Below are 23,911 nucleotides of genomic sequence, written 5' to 3'. Positions count from 1 at the left end.
TTGCAATGTTCCTTTTTTCACCAAAATAAATATTTTATACTTTACCTCTGTATCAAGTATGCCCTTGTCCTTTGTTTCCTCAAATCAGTTTCTAGCTGGCTGCCTTGAGTACAAGACCCTTAACAAACCCTATGCTTTGAATTTGTACTTTACTATTCCACATAAGATGTGACAAACCCTTATCTGGTAAAACACCTTCCAGGAAAAAAAAAGCCAGTTAAAAAGGGAAGATTTTCCTGGTTGGCCTGGAAAAAAGTAAGCTGGCCTGCTTAGAAAAATTTTTCTGACTTCATTCTCATTTAGACACTGCTTGGAATTAAAGGATGAGTTTAGGATTGGAGAAAGTTATTATCGCAAAGCCTCTTTCCCACATCATGTCTTTTTTTCCACTCCCAAGAACGCTAAAATAATGTGCAAAACTGCCTTATGGGGATGAAATGCAGGAGAAGCAGAAAACTATTCCTACAGTGTCATATTGAAAAAATACTTCTATTCATCACCCCAAACAAAACATTTCTTCACACATAACCCTAGCGAGGGGCACCACATCTGGGGTGATGGGAGATCCGTACCTGCCATCATACCTTTCACTTGTCTTTTACATCATTTGCTTTTCAAAAAAAACCTCTGAGGTAAACCGACTATCACTAGATTTACTTTATAGATGAAGAAACTGAACTTCTGAAATGAAGTGACACATTTAAGATCACACAAGTTGCAACTGAATCAATCCCTGACAGCAAATTTTCCTAACTGAGGAGCACTGTCTCTCCTGTTCAGCCCTGGGCACCAGCAGCAACCACAGCCGTCCACCCAAGAATCAGCAGGCGCCAGTTTACAAATCAAACTTTGTTCAGGGCTTTAGATTTAGCAGTTTCTGGGGGAGAATAATTGTGAACGTCCCCATCAAAAAACTAGAAGAAAGAGACGTCTAACAAAAGGTTCTCATCCAGTTTATAAGGAGTGTTCAGGTGATTAAAGGTGGTATAGTTTGACTCAACATCCCTTATCCCTAAAAATTACTTGGCTTCTGGGACAGCATACTCTTACTACTTTTCAATCCTTCTGGATAGCTCATCTCTCTTGCTAAGCCTTTCACTGTTGAATAGTATCAGGTCTCAACTCTTGAACCTCTTCTCAACCTAATTAACCAACTCTCAAACTAAGTGATGTCTTCCAGTCCTATGGCTTTAAATACGTTCTACTGGTGATGCTTAAGATTTAAGATCTTCAGGCCTGAACCTCTCTGAATTGCAGACTTGTATATTCCACTGCCTACTTGATAGCTCCACTCAGATGTTTGACAAGACATTTCAAACTTCACATATCCAAAACTCTTGATTTTTTAAAACCAGACCTTGTAACTTTATCTCCACCATTATCACTCTAGTCGAAACCATTAACAACTTAGTATAGATCACTCTTAGCTCATCTCCCTGTTCCCCTTTTCCCGTCCAGTCTGTTCTCCACAAAACAGAACTATATTTTAAAAATATAATAAAATTCTTTTGTCATTCCCCTCAAAACCCTCCAATGAACTCCCAAAACACTTGAAATTAAAAACCCTCCAATTTCTATCCAACCTCGTTTCCTTCTATTCTTTCTTCTTGCTCTCTCATCTCCAGCCAGTACTCTCCTTATTCTCCGAATTCACGCATCCCATTCCTGTCTCAGGACCACTGCACAGTCCAACCACACACCTACATGGCTTACCTCCTCACCTAATACAAGTCTCTGCTAAACATCACCTCCTCACAGAGCAGTATTCCCTAACTGCTCCTAAAACGGTAACTCCCAAGGTGCAGCATATTGTCTTAAGAGGTTATCTTTTGTGTAAAAGAGGGGCGGTGGGCTAAGTATATATATTTGCTTAACTTGAAAAAAAATTCACTGGAATGATACAGAATAAATAATAAAACATTACTTATTGGATTAGGGAAAGTGCTAACTTGGCAAACAAGGTGAGGGGTAGGAGGATTTTTCACAATAGTTGTTTTTAAAATAGTTTGATTTTTTTGAACCATTTGAATATTCTGAGGGACTACTTAAAAACAAATGAAAAATAGCAGTCCTCCATCACAGTCTATCCCCTTACTCCACATTTTCTTCATAGCACCTATGCTTACTTGACTCACTATTTGTGTAATTATCCGTATCACCCAACAGACTGTAAGCTTTAACCAACTCCTTCAGTACTGGAGAATATAATGGTTTTCTCCTTAATTAAAAACAAAAAACATTCAAATGGTTTTCATTATCTTTGTGTCGCCTCTTTTCTCAAGGATATTTTATTTATGTTACATTTACTCTATTTATAAATCTGCATGGCTTTGTCCTCAGCTATGTCCAGTACATGGCCAGGATGAAGACATAAGAGGGCTGGCTTGTTAAATTTATAAATGTCAAAAGCCAGGAAGGGAAGCTAATCCCTTGGATGACAGAATCATGATTCGAGAAGATCTCAACAAGTTTTAACTATAGCTATATTCAAGGAGATGGTATCTGAAAGGGTTAAAGCTTAACACTGTTTCAAAAAATCATCGATGTATACATACAGAATGGGGAAAATCTTAAAATAAAAAAAACACTGGCTTATGTTGACTACATCAGTGGTTTCCAAGTTTTCAAAAAACAAAATGAAAAACAACATAAGCTTGCCAACTTTTTATTGTTCATTTAAGAATCAAACCAATACAAAAAAACCCAAGGCAAATATTAAAAGAAACTTACCACAGACTAAAACTATCATTTCATAAAGAGAGGTCATTTTAACATTAGAAAGGTAGAAATACAGAAACTCAAATCCCTTGAATTGCATGACAATAACTTGAAAAGCCATATAACATTTTTCTCTCATTTTTCTTTGCTTAGAACTAGCAAAGATATCACTGTTATTAAAGAGTTAACAAAATTTTAGACCATAAACACAAGTGTATAGCTTGAATTAAGGAAATGGTAATTTCACTACACTACATTCAGGCCGTAATTACAGAATTAAATATAAAAACTAGATCAGAACAAAAAGAACAGTACTGACAAAACTCAATCTAGTTGACAAGAGATGAGAAAGGTAAAGGAAACAATATCAGTATCATATGAAGTTGTAAGGGTTATAATATTTAATTTAGAAAAGAGAAAACCGAGCAAAGAAATACCTTACTGTATCTTACTCTTATAACAGAACTACAACCAATGGGGAGAAGTTATATAGTTAAAGCAGATACCAGCCCCATTTAATTAAAATCTTCCTATTATACTTTCCAAAAGCTAAATGAGACATCCTATGCCTCTTTGTTCATGAAAGTATTGTTCTTGGAGAAGTTGGACTCAGTAAGATCTCAGGGATATGAGTAGTAAAAGGCACACTATACCAGATGACTCTAAAGTCTCCTCTAATTCTAAAATTTTGTGAATCAGAAAAGAGTACAGTTTGCTTTCTTAATTTACCAAAAAGGATGAATGGAAAGAATTTGGGCCTTTGTCAAAAAGACAAAGGTTCAGTTATAGGCTCTACCACTTAGAGCCATGACACAGAGGCAAAATTATTCACTAACTCTAGGCTTCAAATATTCTCAAATTTAAGTGTGTAAATTTATACCTTATATACAAGACTGTTGCATGAATTACACACACACACACACATACACTGCCTGATACATAGTAGGTTTCAATACGTGGTAGATATTAGTTATTTATTCAATAAATATCATGTCCTAAAGGGTAATATGTTCTATATTACTTACTGCTTATTAATATACTCAAATAATGACTTATTCTCTGCTATGTCTCATATTGTTTCTCAAACTTAAGCAATGCATACTTGAGATTCTTTTCCCCTTCCATGTTTTGTATAATCCCTATCTGTATGTAATTTTTGAAGGGTTTTCTTTAACCTTGCTTTTGTTCGTTTCTTTTCTACCTTTGTTTGACATAAAAGAGGGCTTTACCTTCAGTATATATTGACCATGTCATTCATTTTGGCCAAAAAAAAGGTATAATATAGATATACTGTTGCATAATCATTCAATTAAACTAGACATACAGTCTAGTTTAACTAAACTATATGTCTAGTTTAACCAACTCTACTACCAGACAGATGTCTTATTCTTTTGTATTGCCCACACCAGCTAACTCATTGCTGAGCACTTCCCTCAAAAAATATTTAAGTAAATAAATTAAATCCCATTTCACCAAGTGTAGTTGATTATTGGAAATCTTGGTTATTAACAAAAATTAATGAAATAAAAATGGTCTGAGGTTTCTCCCCATAAGAAGAAGTTCATTTCTTACTGAAATATAACAACACTCAACGTTCTCCTCCATATTATATAACCACCAAGGATTTTTCAGATGGTATCTAATTGCTCTTTTGTTATACTTCCGTAATAATTTGCAACTGTACAGATTAGTTGGCAATTTAGTACATTGCTGTCTGTTAGATATTTATTAGACTAGGACACTGCTCAAAATCAATCATTACAAATTAAAATACTAAAAATTATTTTACGGGAGTATAATTTTGTTGAATAAAAAACGTTAACAAGTTTAAACACAGGCAGTATTCAGTACTAGATGAGTGATATCTGATTACTATCAGATGCAACAATAAAACTAGTTCTTTCTTCAGTGATAAAAAGAAAAAAACTGATACTAGGAATAAATAAAACAAATCACTAAGCATAGAATTTTTAAAAACACTGATATTTGCATTAATGGGCATAATGTATGATAATTTTACAGTCTAAATTTCATTATTCTAATGCTAAGATAGAAAACATGAAGATGGTTATTTCCAAAGTAATTGAGAACAATGAAATTTACCAATAAAATACATTTAAAGTTTGATTTAATATAATTCCACATGCTGAATTTAACTAGATTATCTCTAAGTAAGCTAAAATTTAAAAGGGCATGTTAATAAATTCTTTTTAAAAAGTCTATTAAAATGCATTGTAGAATTAAAGGGTAAGATTATAAAGAAAAAAGAGCACTTTGTCAAAAGCAACTCAATGAAAAAACATACATTTAATTTTGATAAAAATTTCGGTATTTTTCTCAAGGTGAGTTAAGTTGAAAATAATATAATTCACTAATTGAAGAAAAATGAACTTCACACTGAATTAAGGAAAGGGATAATTTCACTACACTACATTCAGGCCATAATTACAGAATTAAATATAAAATGGAGACATTCTTCTCCACATTCTTGTTACATGGCAATTTTATTTTTAACTGAGCTTATAGAGTTCATCATACCATAAAATTCTACTGAATATCAGGAAATAATATTAAAATATGGTTACTAATAAGTAGTAGGGAAAAACTTCCAAGAGGTGTTTTTTTTTTTTTTTTTTTTTTATGAAAAGCCCATGTTAGAGCATCTCTCCTTATATTGTAAGGTAATTTATAAAACTAAGGCTCCACTTCAGTAGAATTATTTTTGCATCACAAGGAAAAGGACTAGATTAATACAACAAGGGTATCAATGAACTTGATTGTTGAAGACAACTCAAGGAGCATGTAGAGAAGCTTTCCATAAATTTTCACAGGGCAGGGGGACTAACGGACAACACCAAAAGAGCCCACTGCAGGAACAGATCTTGGTTTTATTTGGCTCTGCCTTTCATTAGCAGTGACACTTGGACAGACAATTCAGTTAACTTTCCAAGTTTCAGTGTCTTCCTCTTACGTCAAGTGCACTTAGATTCTTGAGTTTTAAAACACCAAAATTCTACGATATCTACAAAGTTAGGAAGGACGAAAAACAGCCTTGGGTTTTACTTTTTTAAAAATAATGGTAGAAAGGGGCACGGGGTAGCTCAGTCAGTTAAGCGTCTGCCTTCAGCTCAGGTCATGGTCCCAGGGTCCTGGGATCCAGCCCCACGTCCGGCTCCCTGCTGGGCGGGAAGCCTGCTTCTCCCTCTCCCACTCCCCCTGCTTGTGTTCCCTCTCTTGCTGTCTCTCTCTCTCAAATAAATAAATAAAATCTTAAAAAAAAAATAATGGTAGAAAAAATACAAAATTATTTGTACCTTGCAATGTAGTATTTCCAGAACTGAATTACTAAATTTTTGAAGCCTATCCAGCTAGGGTTGTATCAGTGAAGATCTAGATACAGTATTCACAATGTAACTCTCTCCTCTCCCATTATCCCTCCACCCGCTCCTCCCCATCCTGCTTCATTCTTTCTTCCGCTTGTTTTAACGCCAGCAAACGGTTGTAAGCATTGAAAGCTTAAGATGAAATCATTTTAAAAGATGCATTCTGAATCAACGATCATCTGCCCCACCACATTTCTCCCAAATGAGTGAATTTTCATTAAGAGAATGGAAGTATGAATAAACAAAATCAGAAACAGAAATGTACTGGGCCTGTTTTTTGTTTTGACTGCTCAAAAAACAAAACGGAAAGATGTGGCCTCATCTATTCCCTTAGGAACGCGAACGCGTTACCCACCCAATGAAAAAACAATTCTGCTGGTTCATTTCCCTGCTACACAACAGCCTCGTCGTCGGGCTCTTTCTAAGTCCAGTCTTCATCGCCATCTAGTAATTTCATATCGATGATCACCTTGGCAATGCTTGGGCAGACACCGTCCCTGTCTTCCAGGGGCTTACATTCTTCAAATAAATCCCCAAAGCCCTACTAAACACGACCACCCCCAAAAAAACCCCAGAGATTCCATAACTTAGGACACGAATCCCACGTCTTCCCGCCCTGTGTCAGGCATAAAACGAAGGGAAGCATACCAAAACCCCACATTTGAATCTTAGGACAATGAAGCCGACAGGAAGCCGCTGTCTCCTCCCCCGGGTTTACTACGGAGCCAGAGCCAGCGCGGGTGCAGTCGCCTGGCAGGGTGCGTGACACCACGTCTTCCACGCCCTCCAACCGCGTCCAGAGGGCGCCTGGCCTCACCTCCTCCAAACCGCCCCACATCCCCAACCAACCTCACAAAAAGGCCCCGCACTGTTAGCTGCTCGGATCGGGGAAAAATCCCTTCCCCAGCGGCAACGCAGCCATTCCCCTCCAGTGCTCCGCCCGCACCCCTAGCAAGCTGCTACGGCGCAGGGGGGACGACTGCACAAAGCCGAGAGAGGGCTGAAATGATTCAAGACCTTCTCGGGAAGAGGCGGCGGCCACCGGCCCGGAGGGACAGCGGGTGGAGCTGGGGGCAGGGTGGGGGAGGGGAGGGGCGGCCCCGACGAGCCCCGGGTCGGGTGCCGGGCGGGGGGGGGGGGGGAGGAGGTGGCGGCGCCGCGCGGAGCAGCGGGGAAGCGCCCCCTTCGCCGCCCGGCCCAGCACCCCCGGCCGCCCCCGGCCGCGCCCCGAGCCCCCGCTGCAAACCCAGGAGGTTGTGGGGAAGTAGCGGCGGCGGCAGGGACAGCGCCTACCCGAGCAGCTGAGCGCATCACTTACCCCTCACCGCTGAGAGAGGGACCGGACGGGGGAGGCGGGGCGCGTCGCGTCCCGTGAGTCTCTCGCACGCCGTCCTCCCCCCACCCAGTCGTCCTCGTCGGCGCTGTCGTCGTCGCTGCAGCTACGGTCGAGCTCCCGGCCCCGAGCTCCGCTGGGCAATAACGTTATTCCACACACGCCCCGCACATAGCGGTAACGGCAAAAAGCGGCCGCCCAGTGCGCAGGCGCCTGAGGAAAGGGCGAGGAACCCGGCCCTATCCCTTCGGCCGGCCCAGGCCCAACGATCTCTTACTGCGCAGGCGCCAAACGCAGACAATGAAAAGGGGCTGTGCGGAGGGTCTCACCCAAAGGCTTCTCCAGCTGCCTATTGCGCAGGCGTGCTCCAAAGACCAGCTTGAACAATGAGGAGGACTCTGGCGTTAGCCGGGACCGCAACTAAAAAGGACTACAGTTCCCAGAGGGCAGTGCGCCAACTCCAAGTGGAGGTCTGGTTGCTGGGCATGCTAGGATTTGTAGTGTCGGATGCCTTCAAAACCTTGGCTGTTTGGGAGATTTAAAGCTTCTTTTTCTTGAGAATTTATTTGGACATTTTGGCAAATGTCGCGGCTGAAGGGTGGAGAACTTGTTATTTGTGTCCTTGAGAAGACTCAAGGACCAACCGCAAACTACCAAACAGGAGAGTCAAGGCCTTCAGTGAGCTCTTTTTGTCGGTTGGATGGTCCAAACAGCAGGATGGGATAAAGGCAGGACTGAGCTAGCCTGAGCTACAGAAAAAGGGCGGAGCCTCCAAGCAGTCTCTTGGCAACCGGATCTGGCCGCCAAACCGCCAAAGCTTGTGGCGCGATGTCCTCTGGGAACTGTAGTATAGTTGGAAGGGCCTTTTAGGAATCTCGTGACTGCAAGCCCGCAGCCTGCGGACTACAACTCCCGACGTCCAGCATGAGGGCCACTGGGTGGGAAGGGCCCCCCGCGAGCTCCGTCCGGGGTTCCATGCTCCCCAATGACAGCAGCGGCTGGAAGCAGGCGGGTGCTTCTCCGGCGCCAAGGCCTCCTGTTCTCCGAAGGGCGACACTGGACACTTCCCCACGTGACTCCCATCTCTGGGCCCCGGCTCTGTGCATGGCGAAGTCCCCGGAGAACTCTACCCTGGAGGAGATTCTGGGGCAGTATCAACGGAGTCTCCGGGGTGAGTTGCACCGAAGCTCTGCGCCCTAGCCCCTGGGTACCAGGGCCTAGTGGGCAGGAGCTGACCAGGGGCGTTTCCTTGGTTCGGCCCCAGCCAGGACACAGAGGAAGAAGATGGATGGTGCTGTGATCTTTGAGCAAGATGAAATAGTTTGTGTTTGTATTTACGGTTAAGCAGAGTTGTTTCCCTTGATTCCCGTGGTTACCTGAACCAACTCCCTGAGCTTGACTTAGGCATCTTTCTCACCCACGGCCAGCAGAAACCCTTGGGTGGCTCTAGTCCTCTCTTGCCCACTTCCCATAATTTGCTGTTTAATCCAGTAGATTCCTGATTCACGCTTTTTACACATTCAGATAGTGGTGTGATGGGCTGAAGATTTATCGGACCAGGAAAAAGAAAATACTAATTATTTAATCACAAAAGCTTCCATTTAGTGGCCTAGGCTATTTACATACATCAAATCATTTAAAATTATAGCAACGTTATGAATATCCCTCTTTTACACATGGAGAAATCAAGGTGCAGAGAGGTTGAGTCCACACAGCTGGTTAGTGGCAGAACCAGGTATTAAATTTAGTTAGGACTGACTGCCTTAAAAGCCTATTTTTTTCTTCACGAATCATGTCACAGTTATTATTACTGAAACCTCATTTGGTTAATTCAGATTTTTTTAGTGTGGTTCCCTATCAGTGAGACTTTATAGAAGTGATGTTTGTACTTATAGATAGCTCTGTCATCTTGGACATCATACATACTATCTGGAAATCTCAGTACTGTTATTTTAAAGAGGAAGTTGTGGTATTGTCTACAGGGTTATTGTGAGGAGCAAATGAAATAATCCACGTAAAGCAGTGATTTTCAGCCTTTTTTTTTTTTTTTTTTACTGTTACCCATTGGTAAATACATTTTATATGGGACATATAAAAGTTTCGTTGGAGAATATTCTACTAAATAATACACTCTATTCTTTTGCATTTTCTTAACCCTCTAGATCATAACCAACAGTTTTATTTTTTTTTAAGGATTTTGTTTATTTGAGAGAGAGAGAGAGCGTGTGAGCATGAGCAGGGGTAGGGGCAGAGGGAGAGGGAGAAGCAGACTCTCCGCTGAGCAAGTAGCCCGACGCAGAACTCGATCCCAGTACCCTGGGATCATGACCTGAGCCACCCAGGCACCCATGACCAACAGTTTTAAAAAATTATTTAAAGTGTTTAGAACAGGGGCGCCTGGGTGGCTCAGTCAGTTAAGCGTCTGTCTTCGGCTCAGGTCATGATCCTGGGGTCCTGGGATCGAGCCCCACATGGGGCTCTCTGCTAAGTGAGGAGCCTGCTTCTTTCTCTCCCTCTGCCTGCCACTCCTCCTGCTTGTGCTTTCTCTCTCTCTAATAAATAAATAAAATCTTTTAAAAAAATAAATGTTTAGAACAATGAGTCATTTAAAAATGTCACCTACTATGTGTAAGGTGTGCTAGATGCTGGGGATACAATAAAGAAGTAGACAGAGTCCCTGTGACCATGGAGCCTCTGGATTAGTGGGGGAGAAAGAAAATAAACAAAATAATTACAGATTACTATGATAGAGAATAAGGGTAAAGATAAGTGCTTGGCACATAAGCACTCCTTAAATGTTAGCTGCTATTGGGCGCCTGGGTGGCTCAGTTGGTTAAGCGACTGCCTTCGGCTCAGGTCGTGATCCTGGAGTCCTGGGATCGAGTCCCGCATCGGGCTCCCTGCTTGACGGGGGGTCTGCCTCTCCCTCTGACCCTCTTCCCTCTCGTGCTCTCTGTCTCTCATTCTCTCTCTCTCAAATAAATAAATAAAATCTTTAAAAAAAAAAAATGTTAGCTGCTATTTATAATTGGTACTTGCAGCAAAGTGAAGATTTTTCGAGGAGATTAGAAAGTTTATCTTCTAGTGACTCTAGATTTTGAAAGCGTTATTATGTATTGTTTCCATCTGTCAACAGTGTTATAAACTGTCAACATTCTCAGTACTCAAACTGCAAGAGTAAAATAATTGGTCTTGATGAATATTTTCATCAGCCTACTGATGTTTCAAGAGCTGTTAGATACAGAAATATCCACTTCTGACTTTTCATTTGAAAGCAGGACGTGCGCTGTGCACAATGATAATGAGTGATTTTTGGAGGCTGGTAAAAATTTGTTTTCCGTTACACGTTTCTGCAAATACTTCGCCTCCTTTTACCTTATTTTGAACCTTATGTAAGCAGTGGGAGCTTAATATTGGGCTTTTTAATGCAATAAGGTGGTTAATTTCAAACAAGTGCTGCTTTCAGTAATTTATATATAGAGTGGAGAGTTTTCATTCACAGATATATTTTAAAATAAATTTTAAGTTTAGTGTGACAACAATATAAGATAGTAAAAACATAATCAAAAGCAAACATGAAGCAGAGAAAAAAGTTAACTTTTTTTTTTTTAAGTGATGGCTTTAACAATGAATCAGGAAATGGAACCTGTCATTTTGTGGGTTTTCAGGACTTATTTTATTATTTATTTAGTAGCATTTTAACTTTTATGTTTACTTAGTTTATATAACAGCTTATGGAAGGAAACAGCTAATCCTGAGTTAAAGCACAATCAGAAGTTCTTTGCTTCACACATATACATTAGCCCTTTTGAATAGGGTAATTCCCTTTGAAGTCAAAATTTGTGTTTCTGAATAAACAAAATATGGTGGCATTATTTTACATGTGGAACTTCATTATTTTAAGTGTTTGTGCCTAATGTCTTGAGAATTGTGTTACTATACAATCAGATAAAATGTAATTTGAAATTCTTTTGTTTTATCTTGGTTTGGTTTTGTTGCTTTGTTTGGTTTTGTCTATCTGCCATTACTTCCCCAAAATGTTTTGCCTAGTTCATGTTTCAACAAAGGCTAATAAGTATTCTTGGTCTTTCCTCACATGTTATCCCTCTGGTTCCTAAATAACTGTACGTGTAATTATTATTAATATCCCTTCATTTATATTCAGCCAGGAAGTAGCCACATAAAAATGCAAAATGCTTTCACAGTTTTCTATGCTAATTCCTCATTTTTATAGCTTTTCCTCATTACTTTAAATGTAATTTTAAGTACTGTTATAAGTATATTAAGAATTTCAAGGGTTTTTCTTCTTAGATTTTATTTTATTTATTTGTGAGAGAGAGAGAGAGTGAGCGCACAAGCAGGGGGAGCACCAAGGAGCAAGGATCCTGATGTGGGACTTAATCCCAGGATCCCGGGATCAGGGCCTGAGCTGAACGCAGAGACTTAACCAACAGAGCCATCCAGGTGTCCCAAGACTTTGAAGTTCTGATTTGAAAGGCAGAGTCAAAGCTGCTTTCTTTTATTTTTATTTTTTAAAGATTTATTTATTTGAGAGGTTGAGGAGGGGCAGAGGGAGAGGGGCAGAGAGAATCTCAAGCAGACTCTGTGCTGAGTGCAGAGCCCAACAAGGGGCTTGATCTCACTACCCTGAGATCATGACCTGAGCTGAAACCAAGAGGTGGAGGCTTAACCAACTGCACCATCCAGGCGCCCGTGCTTTCTTTCTTTTAAAACCTGAGTGGAATTCTTGTCTCTCCTTGACTCGTGATCCTAGAGCAGCCATGGAAAGAGGGAGCTCATTGGCATACTTCGCACTCCCCTCTTATCCTTTCCTTCCTTACACTTTCCAAGTGTATTCACTCTTTATCCCCTCTAAGGGTATCTCTTGTTTTGAATTGTTTGTGCCCTTATTGTAAGAAATTAGAGAGATTTAGGGGCGCCTGGGTGGCTCAGTTGGTTAAGCGACTGCCTTCGGCTCAGGTCATGATCCTGGAGTCCCTGGATCGAGTCCCGCATCGGGCTCCCTGCTCGGCAGGGAGTCTGCTTCTCCCTCTGACCCTCCCCCCTCTCATGTGCTCTCTCTCTCATTCTCTCTCTCTCAAATAAATAAACAAAATCTTTAAAAAAAAAAAAAGAAATTAGAGAGATTTAGTGACTCTCCTTCAGAGTAAGCAGTCTGACAAAAATGAGAAGGCTTCATTGCCCCACAGATCTATAATATTATTGCTTCACAGTAGATGATCTGAAAGATTCCAGTGTGGGGAAAACAGGTACCCTGGGAATCACGGAGTTGAATCTAGAAGTGGAAGTGACTTGGGAGGTCTCCTGGCAGGATGGCTAGGTGTTCATTGTCTTTATAGTGAATGTAGGCAGCTAGCATTCAAGACCCACAGAATGGTTGAGAACTATATTGGGAACTGGGGAGAGTAGCACATACCCCTCCTCTCATTTAAATCCAACACATCATTGTACAAAGGCCACAAGGTATAAAATGAACTAGTATGCAGCCAAGAAAGGGTCAGAAAAACCAATGTAACAGGGAATCCAGGCTGTTTTAAGTTCTGTGCCCTGAATGTAGGAATATGATAATATAAAGGAGAGAACTTGTTGGAAAAGCAGTGTCCCATTCTTAACAGAATCATGTCTAGTTTATTGCTGCAGGTGTTAGCTATAGGTTCAGTTGTATCAACAACACTGTGTATGTGACTCGTCTATTCACCTAGGTCCTAACCACCTTTGGAAGGGGACATAAAGAAATATGGAACAAACATAGACTGTGACAAGAATACATCATTATTTTCCATATGCATTTTGTATGCTAGTTCCTCTTTCTCTTTCAACATTTTGGTATTCTGGGCTCTAGATCGAATTTGCGTAAGAGTATGGTGGAGTCAGAGCGGAGAATGTGGAACTAGGAGCCAGGCCACTAAAATTTGACTGTAGCTTTACTGATAACCATCCGTGTCACCTTAGGCAAGACAGTAAACTGTTCTTAGATTCTTGTTCCCTTGTCTGTAAAAGGAAAAGTTTGGAGGAGGTGACAGAATTACTGCCTTTAGGACCCAAGCAGGTGACAAAATCTGTGATGGAGTCTATGGAAGACACTAGGGAATGGTAAGGCCTATGGCCAAACTGGGCAGTTTATGCTTTCTTTAAAAACATTCCAATTTCTGGGGTACCTGGGTGGCTCAGTCAGTTAAGTGTCCAACTGTTGGTTTCGGCTCAGGTCATGATCTCAGGGGTATGAGATTGAGCCCTGTGTTGGGCCCCACGCTCAGCTCAGAGTCTGCTTGAGATCCTCTCTCTTCCTCTCCCTGTGCAACCCCCACTCATGGACGTGTTCTCTCTCTCTCTCTCTCAAATAAACAAATAAAATCTTTAAAAAAATAAAATAAATAAAAACATTCCAATTTCTTTCTTTTTCTTCTCCCTTCCTCACACACTTGGTTAGCAAAATACACCTGAGAACCTGGTTCCCCCTGCAGGCATTTCTTTCAGACTCCTGCATCTCTAATATCCCTTCCACCAGCGCTGATTGGACTGTGTGAATGATAAAAGTTATGTTTCTATCTTATAAAAATGAGAGAAAGGAGTGGAACTAGGTCCATAGAAAGTGAGAGCTTGAATATGGGGAAAAAATGTATACTTTGAGGGGTGATTGTTTCTTTGTAAATTGCCCTAGTTTGAGAAAACCAAAGATAATATTGATATATTTTACTTATATATGATTGACACATCTACCCAAATCCTACAAAGTGTTTTGGTTTTGTTTTTTGTTTTTTCCCTTCCAGGGAAGGGCTCACATCTGTAGAAGGCCTGCGTTAATCTTACTTGCCAATACTGTAGTCACTGAGCTAGCCAGCAGTGATATCATCTGGACTTTTCATAAACTTAAGAAAACATGTGTGCAATTTAAGTAAAGTTCTTTTTCTCAATTTTACTTATCAAACTTGTATTTCTTCTTTTTGTTTTTGCTTTTCTTGAGTGTTTTCTTAATGTTTTTATATTCTTTGCCATGTACACTGTATGTGCATAAACACATGCGTGCGTGTGCACACACATACTCCACAGCTAGTGTTTGCTTATTGGTTTGTTTTACTATCAGCCTTACTGTGACCAAGACAGGCAACAATGTAATAAAGCCCCTGGAAGCATTGATTATGAAATGAGAAAATTATTTTGGTATTTCAGTGCAGACTGCAACAACTCTCTCTTCTCAGAATTAAAGAAATGGAACAGTTTGGCTATTAATAAATAAGGATTGGGAATGCAAATGAAATTAGTAAACAGCTGAGTTTATTTTTTTGTTAATAAAATTTAGATTACATATATTCATTTTTTTTGTTTTATCTGCTGTAATGGCTTTTCTTAGTAGTTTTAACTGTTATGACCATTTTTTAACCAGAATAACAAAAGCTAGTAGATTCCCATTTTTCCTTCCCCACAACTGATGAGGTAAAATAGGCAAAGGACCGGACTTAGCAGCCAGAAAAGAAAAGCCAGTAAAAACTGATTTTATAAGTAAATAGTCATCCTTAGAATAATTTAGAACCAAAACAGTGGTTCAGTGTTATGAAATTGTAAGGGCATTTTCACATGTTCTTGGGCAGAAAAGGGGATTAAGTTAATTCCAAGCTATTGAGATACTGAGAATAATTATATTTTCTCTTGGGATGTTTATAAATGTATGCTCTGATCACTTCCCCAGTATGTGCTGAGGTTTTCTACCTTTTCACTTAGTGATACTCCTCTCAGGGTCAAAAGGTACAGAAAGTAGCTTGTAATGGGCTCGTGCACTTGGCCAAAGCAATCTTGATGGGCGGGGTGGGCGGGCAGGGTGTTCTCCATCAAGACCCACTAGAATATTTATAGGGACGATCACCTAAGGTGGCTCTGAAAGATGGGCTTTGAAGGGTAACTATTGCTTCATGTGTTAGGCCTTGAAACAGTATGAAGCTAAATATGAATTTCAAGTTCTTGATTACAGCAGGTATAACACTCTCCTAACACCTGGATCAGAAGTGCCCCTCATGGCAGTGATGGTCGTGGCTTGTGCGCTGTGGCTGACCAGCTCCCTGTCCTGCCCATTTTTCATTAAGAGGTGGCTGTAGTTATAATGTAGTAATGCGGGAAACCTCTCCTCAATTCTGACATGGTCGATAATGCTGCTGTAAACATCAGGGAGCATGTACCCCTTCAAATCTGTATTTTTGTATCCTCTGGGTTAATACCGAGTAGTGCAATTGACATAATTAAAGGTAGAGAACAAACTGAGGTTTGATGGAGGGAGGTGGGTGGGGGATGGACTAGATAGGTGATGAGTATTAAGGAGGGCACTTTGTCATGTGATGAGCACTGGATGTTGTATGTAAGTGATGAATCACTGAATTGTACTCCTGAAACCAGTATTGCACTGTATGTTACCTAACTAGAAATTAAATAAAAATTTGGAAAAAAAAACATCCAAACCTGAACACTAGCTATCCTGTTTTATTTATCTAAATCACTGGTTCTCAACCAGGGTTGATTTTTCCACCCAGGGGGCATTTGGTAATGTACAGAGACATTTTCGGTTGTCACAACTGGTGGTGGGGGGGGGTTGGTTTCTACTGGCATCTAGTGGGTAGAGGCGAGGGAAGCTGCTATATACACACAACACAGCTCCTTATAATAAAGAACTATTGGGTGCAAATGTCAAGAGTGCTAGGCTGGGAAACCGTGATCTAGAAGTAGCAAGGCTTTGCTCATAACCTTTGTTCTACAAGAATCATACTTGAGAGTAATTACAGTTAAGGATACTGATTGTCCTGGCTGGTGATTTTACCCATGTTCTGCCAGTCTGCCTAGGATTACTTCTTTATCAGTGGAAAGTGACGGGTGCATAAATCCTTCCAGTTGGTGCCCAAAACATACCTGGTGTATCCTTCGTAATGTATATAGCCCATCTCCTTGATTTGCCAGCATCCACACATCCTCAATGACCTTCCGGCCACTGCTTTCTTAAGACGTTGACATTCTTGTTCAGATTATCTTTCACTCCCGGCACCAACCTCTTTAGCACATTTTTCGGCTATTAGAGTCTTTTCTTTTATGATAGAATTTTTTTAGATTTTTTTCATTTCTGCACATTACTTTTAATCCCCTTTGCTGTTGTAATTGTCATTTCCAAGGCTGGCTTTGTCTGACTTCAGATTAGACTGTTTTTATCTTGGTTGTCCTAGCTGTCAGTCCCCTAGTAAACAGTGACAGCAGTCTTCTGAACTAGCTGAGGCCCAGTCAAGTGTGGACAGACACATATATCTCTTATCTTGCTGCGGTGTCATTTTCCTGCTTGTCTGCCCTGGTCTCGGCTTGTTTTAAGAACTGCGGTGCCTCTCTCGTCTCAGCCTAGGGAGGTATTACATGGTTTCTCAGAGACAGCTGGGTGCTGCCTGGGGAGTGTTTCCCCCACCCAGACACCGGGGTAATTCTTGTTCACATCTCCCGTGCAGATGGAGAATGGAGACATGAATAATTCACGGTCTGTATATAAGTGATGATACTACCTAGACTGGGACATATTTGTCTTTTGTTCAAAAACCCTTGGTGAAGAGAGGCCTGATGGTGACCTGGGAGAGAGAATGGGGAAGGGGGAGAACTGGACTACAAAAATGATTAAGACAGACTGAAATGGGCCAACAGTCAGCAGCTTGCTCACTTTTGGTGCTCATTGTACTGATTGATGTTCGGATAGTGGACCTCCAGAAATATTATTTACTTACCTTTATGTTCCTGTGATGCTTTGGGATTCAGAGGTCCTATTTGGGTTTGTAATGATAATTAAGTTTATTTTCAGGCCATGGTTGGTGCTGGGGAGAAGAAATCAGGATGCATTGTGAACTACTCTTACTGTGCTCTCTGGAGAGAAGGGGAAATGAGTATTCTTTCCGTCTCTTGCTATGGACGGATAAAGTTTGCCCACTCGCAATGGGTCAGGAAATGATAACTAGAAACCTCCTGTCTAATCCGGTTTGTAGCAGATAGTGGCATGTGGGGTGTAGTGTTCTCTGTAAGGACTGTAAGGCCTTCAGTTGCAGTGGTTCCAGCTGAAGAGCAATAGGGTTTCATCTGTTTTGCACCATCTAAGCATTATTATTCCTCAGGATTAACTGTTTGTCTGTTACAGTGTATAATTATGTTGCTATGTATACACTTGAAGAGCATTTAGAGTGTTTTGAAATATACTATTGAAATGACTTAAAAATATCACTTACCTCCTTGGTTTTAGTTTTAGGACACAGTTCTTGCAAATTCCCTGTCTTCCTCTCTGATCCTAGTTAACCGAAGTCAGTGATTGCAAAAAACGCCCATATCTTGGGTATCACTTTTCCTCGGGATAGTTGTTGGTTTCAGTATCTCACTATTTCACGTAACTGTTTTCATAGTATAATTTTAACACGTAGTCTTTGAATGTCATAAATTCTAAAAGAGTAAAGAAGAATATTGAAAAAGGGGTTAAATGGGCTCATGAAACTCTCCCATCATTGTAATCTGATAAAAGAACTCTACATATAGAGATCTTCAACTGTGCATTTTTTCCAGATTTCCTTTCTTTTTCCTAATATAGCTTATTAGCTTTTAGTCAAATGGGGTTTTAAATAAATAATTATCCTTTATCTTAGAAGTAAAATCATTTCATAGCTCCACAGAGCATACTTTTAATGTTAGTCAAGCCCTCTATTTCCTTTTTAATGGATGTAATAAAGATAAGTGCTTTATTCATAGATTTACGGGTGTAAATCTAAAGCTCTGTGAACTAAATTTCTTATCATATAACACTTTGATTTTCCTTTTCCATTAACAAATCTCTTTAGAAAATACTAAATTGTTGGAAAACTACTGCTACTTCTTATTTTGCTAAAACCAGGAATGTGTCTTATCCGGGTTTTTCTTAAACTCATGATGAGTAAAAACAAAACAAAAAAACACCAAACCACCCCAAAAAACAAAACTCATGATGACTAAGAGGAGGCCACACTTGGTTAGTATTCAGCTCCAAATGCCTGTCAGATAAAGGTCTGTGTGGAAATAGGACTGGTGTGTAGAAAGAAATGTAGCGATAAATTCAGTGAGTCTCTTGTGTAGTTAGTAATAAAATTTCACTGTTGAACCCTGACCTGAAAGACCTGTTTTCTTTAGTTTAATCAGGAAATGAAAGGAGTTGCTCTAAGTGAACAACCTATGTCAGATATTTTGTAGCATAGAGTAGTATATTTTTTTCTACTGAGTTACAGTTACTTTTTCTGTTCTAAACTTTGAAATTAATGAGCTTGGAGAAAATAATATCTGTTTCTCAAGGTCCTGTAGTATATATGTTTGTAAATATATTTTCATCCATGACTGGTAATGAAAAGATCGTTGTTTTGTAGCTTTCTTAGGGTTCCCATATAGGTAGCAAAGATGAGGAGCTTTTCTCCTGAGGACACAAGAAGAAATAGACCTATGTTGTCAAAGAAGAGCAAGAAGAGCAAGACTGTCATTGGCCATCATTGTTTTGAATTGTTCTTCTTAGGGAAAGTACCATTTCCTCTCCTTGAAGATCTTAAATATTGTTTCAATGGAGTCCATTTTGAAATAGATAATAGGGCACCTGGGTGGCTCAGTCGCTTAGGTGTCTGCCTTCGGCTTAGGTAATGACCTCAGGGTCCTGGGATCTAGCCCTGTGTCAGACTCCCTGCTCAGTGGGGAGTCTGCTTCTCCCTCTACCCCTGTCCCCCCACTCCACTCATGCATGTGCGCATTCTCTGTCTCTCAAATATATAAATAAAATCTTTAAAAGGAAAAGAAATAGGGGCACCTGGGTGGCTCAGTCGGTTAAGCATCTGCCTTCAGCTCAGGTCATGATACCAGGGTCCTGGGATCTAGCCCTGCATGGGGCTCGCTGCCCAGCAGGGAGTCTGCTTCTCCATCTGCCCCTCCCCCTGCTCAAGCACTCTGTCTCTCTCTCGCTGTCTCTCAAATAAATATATAAAATCTTTAAAAAAATAAGACATTAAAAAAATAAATAGATAATAGATGTAGATGAATTTGCATGGGAATTCATCTTTTTCTAACATACATTTCCCTCTTAGATATATGTAGGTGCTTGGTAAATTAATGAGTGAATTAAAAAATAACTTGCAAATACAGATGTCAAAATTTGAACAGCATGACTGAAATCTGGGTCCCCGCTCTAACGTGCAAGGAACAATTTTTGTTAATGTTTTCTAAATTGGAACCAGTGAATTTAATCCTAAGAGATTAGCAGAAACAACAAGTTTAAATGGAAAAAAATAAATGGACCTTGATTAATGAAATTACCGATTGATTGCCGGGCTCTCTGGTTGTTAGACATGTAAAAATATCCATAAAGTAGGATAGAATTCTCAGTAATGCCATTACCAGTGTCATTAGTATAGTTCTGTTTTTAATGTAAGACTTGGATCCTTTGCTGAAAACGTTTTTGGGTATTTCACTGGATAATTATTTCAGTTCTCTGTTGCTGCATAACAAACCACTGTAAAGCCTGGTGGCTGACAGCAACAGCTAAAGGCATTTGGGTTGACTGGACACAGCAGGACAGTTCTTCCTGTCTCTTTCATGCCTTTGCAGTGAGATGGCCTCGGGCCATCTGGACGCTCCCCTGGGCTGTCAGCGGTGCTGGGCTTCTCTCCTTCCCCATGTGCTCTCAGGGCCTCTCCTCGCCACATGGCTCCGCCACAATCTCTCCAGCAGGGTAGGCAGGCTTCCTACTTAGTGGCTTAGGGATCATAAAAACAAGCATTCCAGGAGGGAGGAAGCAGAAGCTACCAGACATTTAAAATATGAAGCCTGGGGGCACCTGGGTGGCTCAGTCAGTTAAGCTCCCTACTCTTGGTTTCCTCAGGTCATGATCTCGGGGTCATGGAATTGAGCCCTGAGTGGGCTCCACACTCAGCGGGAAGTCTGCTTGTCCCTCTCCCTCCCCTGCTGCCCCTCCCCCTTCACGTGTGCACGGTGGGCACTTATGAGCACATGTGTCCTCGTGTGCATGCTTGCTCTCTCTCTCAAATAAAATAAATGTAAAGAAAAAAAAAATGAAACCTGGTCTGGCATGGTGTAACTTCTCCTGCATTCTCTTTGCAAGTTACCCAACTTAGTTTCAACTTGGGAGGGGACAAGGGTAGAGGCCGGGGGGGTTGTGGGGGCACTATTTGGAGAGATGAACTACTATAGTATAATATACCGTAAGATACTTCATTTTAGGCTGTACTGTTAAGTAAGTGCTAGTGAGTTTAAGCTTCAATTCTAGGGGTGGTGAGGTCCATTAACCAAGAATCTCTACAAGTGTGTAGTCAGCCAGCAGGACATAGGAAGGACTACACTGCAGAGGCGGGCACTAAAAGCACTTCATTCAGCCCTTCCAGTCTTGATCAAAACTAGGCCAGGCGGTCGGCTGTCTCTCAGTCGAGGAGGGACATCTGGCTTACAGGGGCAAGTAGGCTTCCCTGGGCAGGAACTTGGTGTGGTGGAGTCCCTGTTGCTAGTTCTGCCCACCACCCCAGTATCTCAAGAAGGGGAAAGGGAGCCCTTTCTGGGGTGGGGTTAGTGTTTGGAGGGTGCGGTGGGGAGGAGCTATCCTATTCTAGCCTCCTTGGCAGGAGCTGTAGATGATGACTATCCCCCACTGACGTGTCAGGGAACTTAGAGATCATCAGGTCTCACCTCTGACCCACGAACTTCATCTCTCTCTTCCTCAGCACTGTCCTCAGCAAGCTAGAAACAAATCTCTGCATTTTTCCATAAAGTATAAGACACATTTGGTTCTCCTTTAGGCACTGCCCTTTGGAGTAAGTGTTCACATAGCCGTTCAGACTTCACAGGCCCTGATTTTCATCACATTGTTGTTGCAGAACGTGCGAATAGAAGCATTCATGAACTGCAGTGTGCGCTGAGAGACGGTGATGTCAGTGTTGGAGAAGGTGCCCTGGATGCCACGTGTGGTAATGGTGTGGAAAATGAGGACCCTGGGATGGCTTGGCATGAACTGCAACACAGCCAAGCCGGTGAGTGTGAATGGATGTCAGTCCTAGTCTGAATGACACACTGTGACTATTTTAAGCTCCTCCATAGAGTAAGGACTCCAGGCTGTCCGCTGCTCTGCAGGTGGGATTTTCTTCCTGAAACACAAATCAGCTGGTACAATTCCCTTGCTGAATATTTTTCCTTTGACTTCGTGGTGCCTATAGGCTGAAGTCCAAAATCCTTTGTATGTCATAGCAATATTTTCTTCTTCTTTCTTCTTAAGATGGCTCCAAGCTACCTCTCCAGCCTCATATTTCTATCCTCCTCCCCACTATCCAGCCACATTCTAGTCATAGCAACCTACTCACCCGGCTTCTATGCTTATGCTATCCCTTCTAACTGGGATTTTTCTCATCCTTTTTTGCTTGGTAATCTTCTGTTCATCCTTCCCAGTGTTAACTCCTCTGTAATGTAAAAACAGGCATGATTAGGTGCTTTCTCTTCTTATAGCACTGTGGATAGCTGTAGATCTACATGGGAACTTATTACATAGTTTTATATCTGTCAGTGTATCTCTCTTGGCTTTTAAGTGGTAGAGTTTTTCTCCTGTTTGCCTTTGGATCCCCAGTCCATTGCACAGTGTTGATACATAAAACATGTTTACACTATGTTTGTTAGATGGATAGAAGCATGGATGGGTGATGATAAGCCATGGATCCATGGGAAGGCTAATGAAACCCATTGTGTTTGCTCCGCAGTCAATCAACTCAAAGCTTTGTTGCGCCAACAGGCAGCTAAGGAAAGTGAGGTGTCTCCATCAAGAAGACGAAATGTGTCCCCTCTGGTGTGTATCAACATTTGCAACCTGACAAGAGCATTGTCTTTCTAACTACGTTTTTTTTTTTTAAGATTTTATTTAGAGAGAAAAGGCATGAATGGGGGGAGGGGGAAAGGGAGAAGGAGAGAATCTCAAGCAGACTCCACGCTCAGTGCAGAGTCTGACACGGGGCTTGATCTCACAACCCTGAGATCATGACCTGAGCCGAAATCAAGAGTCGGACGCTTAACCGACTGAGCCACCCAGGCACCTCTCTAAGTATGTTTTAACTCTACAGTGTCGTTTCAGTAGTATATGTTCTTGACAAATTCTGAGCAGGACATTCTAATAGCATAAAGCATTAAAAGAAATGATCTCCCTTCTGATTATTTTGGCTGAAGAGAGACTTCCATGGCAAAGGGAATCCTGAGTTTTAAATTTATCATTCACTTGAAAAATGCAAGTGAGGAAACCGTTTGCAGAATTTACTTTGCAACTGTTAGCAAATATAAAAGAAAAGGAACACTCTATGGAAAAGAGTAGCTGTTTCTTTTTTACGGGGTCATATCGATATCCTATCATTTTTAGAATTTACTTAATTATATTTCTAGCTGTCCTCTGTAATATTTATTTTGAACGTCAAAGCCAAAGTATATAATCTTGTTCTGCATTTTAAAATACATGGTTACAAAAATGCACAATGTGAGAAGCTATATTTTTTTCTGAAGTTGTTTTTTATTGCCATTGCTTTGACAGAGTGAATTATTCCCAACTGAAGCGATGTGGTATGCTAAAGCCTGAGATAGATGGGAGGGGGGATAGGTATGAGGGAAGGATTTGGCCAGGTTTAAATGATCAAAATAATGGTCTAGGCCTTAGGTCTATCTGGGCCTATTACTTACTTTCTAGAAGGATATTATGCCTCACAGTGTTTCTGTAATAATAAGATAAGAGTATATACTTAAAATTCTTTAGAAACAACGCAATCTGACACAAATCTAATGTGTCATAGTAGCAGTAACTACCTTGCATTTTCAATGTGTGCGACACTTGGATGCCAAGGCTCCATTGTAGAAACTGTGGAGACATGTCACTTTACTCACAGCTGAAATGTCATAACCATACCCCCATATTAACACTTCATTCCAGCCTGATGCATACCTTCATGCTTGATTCCCACTTTAGAGACATGTACTGCATACCCATGTTCAATATTTATGGCTATCAATTATAATTTTAATACCTGGCTTCTAGAATGCTCTTTGGCACACAGTGGGTAGAGTACTTTCAAGACTAGTAGATGAAGTTGCTGTATCTGTCGAATGCTCAGGCATGCTCATTAGCATTTTAAAGATACAACCAAGCAGTGATACTACAGAGCTGGTTGAATCTGGGTAGCAGGGGGAGGCTTACCAAGAGCATCATCAGTTCAGCATACGCAGTATATACTTTACAAGTCCCCTACCGGTCTGTTTATATGGAGCTATGTGGAGGGATGCAACTTAGACTCTGAATGTGCATAGCCCACACGGAATGATTACAAGCCATAATGATAATAAGCAGTGTTTGATGGTTTAGAAACACTTTAGATGCACTTTCTTCTTTTTTTTTTAAGATTTTATTTATTTATTTGAGAGA

General features: G+C 40.9%; 2 protein-coding genes across 12 annotated transcripts in view; one reads left to right on the top strand and one right to left on the bottom strand.

Annotated features, from left to right (window-relative positions):
• The window catches only part of CEP170 (centrosomal protein 170), a 129,640-nt gene extending 121,922 nt beyond the window's left edge, over window positions 1-7,718 (bottom strand). For 4 of the 5 annotated variants that reach the window (XM_032389365.1, XM_032389368.1, XM_032389369.1 and 1 more), the window contains exon 1: window positions 7,420-7,718. The gene's annotated coding sequence lies outside the window, so the exon portion shown is untranslated. Of the gene's footprint in view, window positions 1-6,456; window positions 7,117-7,419 lie in introns of those variants that run through there. The other variant, XM_032389366.1, reaches the window with a different exon arrangement.
• A 188-nt stretch (window positions 7,719-7,906) lies between these two features.
• Window positions 7,907-23,911, top strand: part of SDCCAG8 (SHH signaling and ciliogenesis regulator SDCCAG8) — a 237,865-nt gene continuing 221,860 nt past the window's right edge. For 5 of the 7 annotated variants that reach the window (XM_032389374.1, XM_032389371.1, XM_032389377.1 and 2 more), the window contains exons 1-3: window positions 8,525-8,605; window positions 21,345-21,497; window positions 22,215-22,300. In XM_032389374.1, the coding sequence (XP_032245265.1) occupies window positions 8,539-8,605; window positions 21,345-21,497; window positions 22,215-22,300 (306 nt within the window). In that variant the 5' untranslated portion in view covers window positions 8,525-8,538. Of the gene's footprint in view, window positions 8,606-21,344; window positions 21,498-22,214; window positions 22,301-23,911 lie in introns of all 7 variants that reach the window. The other 2 variants (XM_032389375.1, XM_032389373.1) reach the window with 2 other exon arrangements.

Source organism: Phoca vitulina, unplaced genomic scaffold (genome assembly GCF_004348235.1).
Source record: "Phoca vitulina isolate PV1807 unplaced genomic scaffold, GSC_HSeal_1.0 scaffold54, whole genome shotgun sequence".
In the NCBI taxonomy this organism is placed as follows: domain Eukaryota; kingdom Metazoa; phylum Chordata; class Mammalia; order Carnivora; family Phocidae; genus Phoca; species Phoca vitulina.
Note: the sequence above shows the minus strand (reverse complement) of the source record. Positions and strands in the feature narration are given on the sequence as shown.